At 42.8% G+C, this 9,572-nt stretch overlaps 1 protein-coding gene across 2 annotated transcripts in view; it reads right to left on the bottom strand.

Annotated features, from left to right (window-relative positions):
- Positions 1–9,572, bottom strand: part of ephb6 (eph receptor B6) — a 39,688-nt gene that overhangs the window by 5,121 nt on the left and 24,995 nt on the right. For both annotated transcript variants that reach the window (XM_085801533.1, XM_085801534.1), the window contains exons 6-8: positions 1,327–1,482; positions 639–910; positions 109–190 (exon numbers count right to left, since the gene is read on the bottom strand). In XM_085801533.1, coding sequence (XP_085657659.1) covers positions 109–190; positions 639–910; positions 1,327–1,482 — 510 coding nt within the window. The remainder of the gene's footprint in view (positions 1–108; positions 191–638; positions 911–1,326; positions 1,483–9,572) is intronic.

Genomic DNA, 9,572 nt, shown 5'->3' with positions numbered 1-9,572 from the left:
CACACACACACACACACACACAGAAACACACACAGTATTTACACAAACATGATCATCATCAGAGCATTTCTCCCTGTTTCATCTCATCTTCATCATCGTCTCTCTCACCTGATTGACTCGTGGTGAAATTGATGCTTGTGTATCGAGCTGAAAAAGGACTCAAAGCTGACACCTCATTCATGGCTTGGACCTGTCAATAAGAAGAGCACACACACGGACGGATGTACTTATATGACATGCTTCAGTGTTACAAGAAACAAAGCCTCGCACGTGCGGCTGTGACGCTCAGTCAACAAACACCAGTAAATGGGAAATATCTGCCCATTATGAATAAGAAATAAGCGATGATTTAGTTTAGCTACGCGGAGCTAAATAATAAATGTTAGTGTGTATTTGCTGATGTGGAGCTCCTGCAGTAATACAGCAGAGAGGACCTGCCGCCTCTGTGGGTCTAGAAAATGTCTCATGATCCACAGAAATGTCTTAAAAACTTCCAGCAGGCTCAATTGATTCAGTCCAAACATTCAGCAGTAATCCAATATGGCAGCAGCTCAAGTTACCCCCCCCCCACTTAAAATTTCCCATGTGCAAGCTGATGACAGAGACAGAGAGTGGTTTGAGTCCTCAGCAGACAGTACCTGTATGAGATAAGTGACTCTGGTCAGCAGGTTGTTGAGGGTGACCTTGGTCTGCTTCAGGTTGGTCTGGGAGGGGCTGAAGGTGACACCCTCCCCGCACCAGGAGCACGCCGCCGGGTTGGTGATGGTGGGCGAGGGGCAGATGCGGCACACCACCCCGTACCACACTTCGCTGCGTCCTCCCATGTCCACCGGAGGGCGCCACCTTAAGGACACCCCGCCGTCGCCGGTCTCATACTCCCAGGATACAGAGACGGGCGCAGACGGAGGAGCTGAGGAGGAAACAGAGAGACCGGGACAAAGGAGAAAGGGTTTAACATGCATAATGAAAGCAGCGGACACTTAGACGGAACCATCTGCTGAAAAGTTTAAGATATGAAAGAAGCTTCACGCTGGCAAGGACATTCAACAGACTCCTCGTAATGGAAAGAAATTTATAAAACAGCATTTGGCAGTGAGACAGTTTAAGTTAAGTGGCCACAGAGACTAAATACCTCGCAGTCATCTCTCTGCTGGTGCAATTACATTCCTGTTATATTCTGATTTTAAAAAAAGAGGATGAATTCTGGTCAGCGACTGGACAATGTTCATTCTCACAGTCTGAGTGAATGACAAAGGAGTCCACTGAGGCCCCTTGAACACCTCCCAGGGAGCCAGGAAAAAAAACAAACAAACAGACAAAGCTCACTTGTGCAGGCAGAAGAGTTGGCATCGTTTGCTGCCCGGTAGAAACCGCTGCGACATTCACACATACTCGACCCCTCCTGGCTGGTTCTGCTGTTGGAGGGACACACAGTGCAGGGGACGGAGCCTGAAACCGACTTGAAGTAGCTCACGGGACAGGCTGCAGAGAGACAAGGAGACACATGCATGAGGAGGGTTGAGCTTCATATACAATTTATAGCCAGAACACTGAAAACGTGCGGCAAGTGAAAACAAAGAAAACTTTTAATACATAATAGAAGATCTGTGAAGTCTTGGTTGAATGTTTAAGAACAAGTGAGTGAGTGGGCTTTGGGATAAAATGAACTTTGGCTTATGACCATGGAGTCACTGGTAAAGGGATGTATGAATAAATGATATATGAGGAGGGGGAACAGATTCAGCATACATGAAGCACTAGGAGATCATTTTTGCAATAAATACAATGCTACAAGAGATGAACTAAATCTTATAAGTTCGTTTGACTGAACAGCAGAGGAACATTGTGAACATCTTAGTACAGAAAAACACTTAGTTTGTTGTTTGTTGGTTTTTCTTTTTCTTTTTTTTTTAGCCAGGGAAATCAAAATGAGACAGCCAACACTATTTTTGGGTAAAGTATCAATTTCAGCTTGTGGCTTGTCCTTCCCTCTGAGTCAAAGGTTCATCTGAAACACAGCGGCCTGTTGTTTGTTGTTGGCTCTGTCCAGCACAGTCATTTACTTGTGTTTACAGAGGAAGTGGTCCACGCTAGCAGGGAGCAGCAAAACCACCAGTCACACACACACACACACACACACATACACACATTGAAAATGACCACACTGACCCTGCACGGCATCAGTGTTTGGGGAAAGATGACAAGATTGAGACTTCTCTCATGTCTGTATGATAAATAAGAAGCTGCAAGTCAACATGAATCATTTCAATAACACTTATATATAAGTGAGTATAAGTATAATAAGGAGCTACATCTGTTCCTTAAATGAATAAATACAGGAACATACAAACTCCACGCAGATCCACCCCCAGGGCGATGGACTGAACCCAGATATTGCTATAACCACTGCACCACTGCGCCACCTAGAGTTCATACAACTGTCCTGAAATCAAGTGCTTTAAAAATATGGAAACACTTGACAATATGTATTACACACACATACACACATCAACACTGAGAGTTGTTCCTGACTGACCGAATCACAAAAAAACACCCCATGAAGTAATATATAGTGATTAATTCTGTAGCTCCTTCAGTTTTGACCATTGCAAACACTGTTTCTGCCATCTTGAGCCTCATATTGAGCATTAAAGGGATAGTTCAACATTTTGGCAAATTGGCCCATTGCCATAATCGCTATAGTCATAGCAGTAGGTTTGTTACCTTTAACTGTCGGTGTAAGCTATTTTTAGAACGGAGGAGCGGAGCGGCAGGCTGCTCAGGGCTATACTATGGAGGCTAAGGGAATTTCTTGGTTTTCCTCATCAAACTCATCAAATACACAACCCAACCACTCCAAAAGGCTGTCGTGGACAAGTTGTGACCTGCACATTCACCACGCTATGAGATAATAATGGAACGTTACGAGACGGAGCTGTTTTAGAGGTAAATTCATGCAAAACCGCTGATGCGCGTTGCGTTCAGGGACAGTTTTTCAGCAAGCAGACTCTGTATTTACCTCGAAAACGGCTCTGTTTCGTAACTTTCCATTATTATCTCATAGTGTGGTGATTGTGCAGGTCACAACTTGTCCTCGAAAGCGTTTTGGAGTTTTGGGATTGTGTATTTGATGAGTTTGATGAGGGAAACCAAGAAATTCCCTTAGCCTCCATAGCGTAGCTCTGAGCAGCTCACGGCTCTGCTCCGCCGTTCTAAAAATAGCTTACACCTACAATTAAAGGTAATGAACCTACTGCTATGACTATAGCGATTATGGCAATGGGCCAATTTGCCAAAATGTTGAACTATCCCTTTAAATAAAAGTGTTTCCAAAAATCTTCCAAAAAGTGAAGTGCATCAAGAAATTATTCCACTCTCTTTCTTTCCTCTTTCTCTTTCTCTCTCTCTCTCTCTCTCTCTCTCACACACACACATATTAAAAATGCCATTTGAACCTTCAGGCTGTTGTCCTAAATCTGCGAAATGTGCCAATTGTTAATGTCAACAGCAGGACAGCTGAGCGCGGAGGTCAAGGTGACACGCACTTCACTTCGTGCTGCCACCTGCCAGAGCCGCGAGTGCTTGTCCTGAGCAGGACGATCAGAATATTGAGAGTGCCGGCCTCCGGGCTGGTCTGCTGCCATGTGTGCACGGGCGTGTGTGTGTGAATGCCTCAAGTAGTGTCGACTAAAGGTTGCATCGTTCAAAAAGAGGTCCCTTTGTCTGTAAGCTAAGTGTAGAGTGTGTGTATGTTCTCATACAGAGAGGCTCTCTTGTATCTTGTGAGTGTGTAAATGGCAGACCGGATCACACCTGAGCCAGCAACTTAAAAGAAGGAGTGTCTCACACGTATCTGAAGAGTGTCTAAGTGCTCTTAGAGCTGGAGGATGAGAGGGCGGGTGTGTGTTTGTTGTTCGAGGTCTGAGATCGACTTTATTTATATAACCTTGTCAAGAACATGTCTTAAATTTGACCTGATGCGCATGTGGATGCACGTGTGTGTATACTTGGTAGCATGAGAGGAAAAGACAAGAAGGTAGGATATAATAAACAGATAAAAGGCTTTCTGTGTTCTCACTTGGCGCTGAGAGCTGACTTTGCTTTCAAACAGGTGAGAAGAGGAGGAAAAGGAGACGGAAAAGTCGGAAGGACGTCGTGGGATCGCCGAGGGAGGATAAACTAAAAAAGGGAAGAAGTAAATATGAAGATGGATGGCACGAGACAGCTGTAGGATGAACAGTAGGATTATGTAAATGAGTGCCAGACGATGGGTTAAAAAACAAGGAGACCAGGAGGGGAAGACAGCAGGCGAGTCGAGTGACAACAGAGGGAGAGAGGGAAATATCCTCCTTCCTCCATCTTTTATGTCCCGGCTGCACATTAACAGACGTGTTCTCCTACAGCTCTGACACGAAACACGACTTTGCTGCTACAGAGCCTCTCTCAACGCTACTGGTATGAGCTCTGGTAACAACTGAGCCCCCCCCCACACACACACACACACACACACATCCTCATCCACCTGATGACAGCAACCAATGAGAGGCCGAGCCCCCCCCCCCCTCCTTCTGCTTCATCTACCAACCTCCTCGGCCCACCCTCCCTCCCCCTCTGGCTCCCTAGCTACATCCATCCAGTCCTCCATCCACTCACCCAAACCCCAAGCTGTAAAAAAAAAAAAAAAAAAAAAAAACCCGTGGTGGTGGGCAGAGAGGAAGGAGGAAGGCGTCAAAAACTGAAGGATTAACCTGAGCTGTGGTGATAAAAATCAAACGGACGTGGATGAGGGATGCATGTTTAATGGAGCTACTCAGAACTGGAGCAGAAATAATGAGTTGAACAGAAAATACCTCAGTTTTCTGTCTGATTTATCATTTCTGTCATTTTTCATATAAAAATTCTGCTGTTCTCCATTTTATATCATCATGAATTGTAAATCTTCAGGTGCAAGTCGTCTTTCTTTTCACCTATTAAAAATACAATAACACGCAGCGTTGCTACCGCTTCTATTGATTAGATGCTTCACTTTGTACAACTACTGAGTCCAATGACAAGAAAAACAGGATCTAATCTCTTCTAGACTAATCCAACGACTTTATGAGTTCATAGCATCAGAATTAATAAGAGTGATGGGAAGAGACAGATGGATGGACGAGTGGATGGAGGAATGGATGGATTCATTCATTCATTCATCTCTGACAAGATAAACAGAAATTGAAAAAAAAAATGGCAATGAGCTGAGTAATTTGACGTTAACATAATACTTTGCTATGTAGATCACTGACCTAATTTCGCTCTTTCTCTCTCCCCTCTTTCATGCACTCATTCCCTCTTTTGGCTTCCAGCATAATCTCTCTCTCTCTCTCTCTCTCTCTCCCTCTCAGACGCACACATAAGCTCGATCACAGATGCGACCACACAACAGGGGAGGTGGGTACACGTGGTTCAGACTGTCTATGCCGTTCCCCTGCGTCCCTCCATCCATCATTTCTCTGTACATCGTGTCACTCAGCGCAGCCTGAACTCAGACAGACACACAGTCATGTGCGCTCTAAAGTCCTCTGTTATAAGCTCCAACAACACACTGCCGTATGCAACGTCAACTAATCCTTTGTTGGATTTTCTCACATAAACAAGTCGTTCTTCGCAGCCCATGAAAAACTCTGGGGTACAGCTCAAAGCTGAACTTTATTTAAACAGTGACAAAGAAAATACTTTGTCCTCCTTTTTGGCGCGAAATATTAATTCCAATGGGACGTTTTAGCCTAATCCTACGTGTTTGCAAAAAGTTTAAGGCAAAGAGGAAAAAGAGAAAAGCACATACTTGCACACTGAATATTGCAAGTTCCCAAATATTTAATGAGGAAACTTTGTGACCACCAAGGATTTTCATCACCCATGAAAGACTATGTGCACCTCCACCCACAATTAGGGGGGTTACATAATGCAAATTATTCTAATTGTAATTGGGGTGGTAATTTTATGTGTATATTTAGGTTGTTTTTCTTGCACATGGAAGTTTGCCTCATTACACTTTAGGGATTTTGTAATTTTTCACTGTGTTGAATACCTCTCCTTTTCCTCTGTTGGCTGCTTTTGTTCTGCACTTCTCACCTTTTCAGGCAAAGAAATATACCTCATCATCATGATACTGATGATGAATTCAAATAAGACGGTATCTGCCCTTTAAGACAATGAGATCATGTCCTCAGTCTTGTGACTGTAGGGATTGTAATGATGTAAGAGGAAATATTTGGCATATTAACACATGGTAGTGATTTAAGGGTGGATTCGTTGTTCGTGATCTTTGAACAGGCAAAAGAATTACGTTTCTGGTGTGTGGGGCTTTCTATGAAACACTATTCATCAGGGATCATCAGGGATTCATCATCATCAGGGGAGAGAATTTAGAGCACGGGTTCAATCCAATGTTTAAATAATAAAAACTGCGTGTTTATGTTGACTTGTTAAGCTCTAAGTACTTGGGGAATTGGGACTCATGACCTCAGTGTTTCTAAAACCCCTGGATTAAAAGACGTCATGGCTGAAACAAGCCTTCTTGCTGCTTGATGACCCGATGTGCTCAATTAATTTGCTCCACAGACAACTGAAGTGATGTAGTTCAGGTTAATTTGTCATGGTAGTGAGATCTAGCCAACAGTCAATACTCTATCTCATTGATCAATTCAATTGTGGTTTGCCCAGAGCTTGACCTTTATTAATAGACTGGAACAAAATTTGAATGTCAACATTAATAATTGGTAAGTGTCCACTTGACGTACTATGGTGAAGAAAGAAGAACAACTGGAGTTTTAGAGGGAAAAACAACTCATCTGTCTGCTTTAAGGAAAATGCCGACCAGGACTGAGTCACCCGTCACGCTCAGAACAATATCGCACTTTCAGTTGTGCTTCACTTTCTCCTCTGGCCACATGTTCTTGTTTTCTGCAATAACGTGCCTCGGGATAGTTAGTGGATGTGTCTGAGCTAAGACTGAGCGCGCTGGGTGACAAATCGGGACAATCTGACATGTTGAATATTTCAATGTCACAACACAGTCGCACGTCACAGAAAATACCAACATGGGTCCAAATTAACTCAAAGCCCGTTAGAGCTTTCGGCAGTAATCCCTGTCCCAAATCCTCAACAGTGGCTTAATATTTGGGAGGAATCAAGCAGGAGGAGGAGGAGGATCGTCTGAGGGTGATGTGGGGCCAGCTCGGACCAGCTCCAGGAGTCCACAACTAAAGCACTGTTTCATGTTTGGCTGAACAGGTGTAATTGTGTCTCATGCTCAGTCGTGTTTCCGCCCGTACTCTCCGCCTCTCCATCTCCCTCGTGGGATGCAAATGTCAAAGGAGAAAAACATCCTTCTGTTGTTTGGCAGAGAAACGAAATAACAGCAGATAGCTGTTGCGTTTCATCTGCCACTGTCCTTCACATTTTTCAAAGGAGTGGAGACGCCTGCATGTATAGCCCAAAAGCCGAGCTTTGAATGTCACAGTGATCACAGAGATCCCAAATGTTCTTTTAGACTCGCTTGAAATAAACAGATTCATATATAATTGAGTAATGATCTTTTCAATGCCTGTCTGCCAAAATGCTGGACATGTTTTTGTGAGTGTTTCAGTTTGCTACTTAGTATGTCATCAGCCCAAATGGTGCAGTGTTGTTTTCGGTGAGTCTGCAAAATAGTACCACACACGCACAAGGCGGATTAACAGTTAAAGTTTTTTTTTTTCTCACCAGTTTTCTCAAGTGTTTCTGTCATTTCTAGTGATTCATTTTAATCTCCAAAGCATAAAAACAGGATCATCTGAGGTCTGTAACTGAAAGTATAAAAAAAGTACAAACTAGGAGGAGGTCGGATCCACACTTTTTTTAAAACTTAAGTTACAATAGTTTTGGTCGTATCACATGTTATTATTATTATTGATAGTATGTTTTCTGCTCTTTTTTCAGGACTCTTCAACAGGATGTCAAGTGCTTGCGCACAAACAGTCCTGAAACATACATATTGTAAGTTTAGATTTTGTATCATAAATTATTTCCCTTACACTGAAGTAGTTTTGGTGATTAGTACACAACCCATCGCTATTAGTGTAGGTGGTTCAACCCCGGCTTCCTGCTGTGTCTATGCGTCACATAGTTGTTTAGCAAGACACTGAAGTCTAAACTCCTACTGCTGACAGAAAAGAGCCAAACTCTGCTCACATATGGATACAAAGCAGTAACAGTCACTGTCCTCCATGAGGCTGTGTCTCTGTGGGTATGTTGTGTTGAGCTCGTGATAAACATACTCCGCTCTGACAGGACATTTGCTGTAATGTGCATGGTGCCACTCACAATGAAACACTGCCTGTCGTTATCCCAGTTTTTGGGACCACAAGTGCAGACTGGGCTCAGACACAAGGAGCTAAATGCTTAAGTCAGCATGTTGTTAACATGCCCGCAAAAATAAAGCTAGCATTGTCATTTTTCAACAAGGCAGTATGTTTATATTCACCATCTTAGTTTAGCAGATGAAAAGAAAAAGGATTACCAAAGAGATTATAATTCACCTCGAAGAAGACACCAAAAAAACAAAAATAAAACTCTGCCATTACCGTATTTGTGGCTTTGAGACGTACAGTTTTTTGGACAAAAGCATGAAATGTTAATGACAAAATAATGTAATGTAACATGTATCTTATTAAGACAAAAACACAATAGGTCATTCCTGTACTTACCTTATTTACTTAGTGTGCGGTGCTTGTTGTGACAAGGGCCTACAAGTCCTTGTCACAACAATGTACAATCTCATGAATAAATAAATATAAAGTACACTATGAATATAAAAACAGAAAGCTATTAAGAGTTGTGTGTAGTTAAAGGCAATCATTTAACGCTGATATTTTCACACAGGACTCAGGGAAGGGGGGAGCTAGAGTCCATTATTTGTCCCTAAAAATGATGCCTTGCTTGAGGGGCCAGAGCTGCGCTTGGTGTAGTATTCTCCCATGGATATCAAACAGCATTAATTTACATAGCAGTGATTTGCTTAAATAGCAAGTGGCCTGATACAATTCAATGAAATAATGGGAAATGGGAAAAGAAACACACAGCAATTCATCTTCAAAGGGAACGGGTGAATGCACTAAATGTAATGTGTGTTAAATGAAATGCATGTGGGCCATGATGACACACTTGCAGTAAGTGGAGATGAACATCAGTAACTCTTGATCGGAGCTGTTCAAAGTGCTTTTTGCAGACTGGTGTATTTTTAATAACAGCTTCCAACCAACATACGTTCAGTGCAGTGCAGTGCAGTGCAGTGCAGTCTATCATTTGCACACTCTGTGCTATTATTAAACGTCCTTGGTGCTTAATTCAAACAAGAACAAAATCCAATGGTGAAAAAAGTTTGGCGCTCCACTTTCTGACAAGAGCGAGGATCGGCTATTGTTAATACTCCTTGACTGATTGCTCCGATGCCAGTTAACCATCTGCCTCCTTTCTTAATATTCCCAGGGAGCCAGGGAGGACAACAATGTAATGATGCCAATCCGCATCATTAGTCAGTGAAATGATCA

The sequence above is a fragment of the Trachurus japonicus genome, chromosome 16 (assembly GCF_045865225.1).
Source record: "Trachurus japonicus isolate A0001 chromosome 16, Traja_1.0".
In the NCBI taxonomy this organism is placed as follows: domain Eukaryota; kingdom Metazoa; phylum Chordata; class Actinopteri; order Carangiformes; family Carangidae; genus Trachurus; species Trachurus japonicus.
Note: the sequence above shows the minus strand (reverse complement) of the source record. Positions and strands in the feature narration are given on the sequence as shown.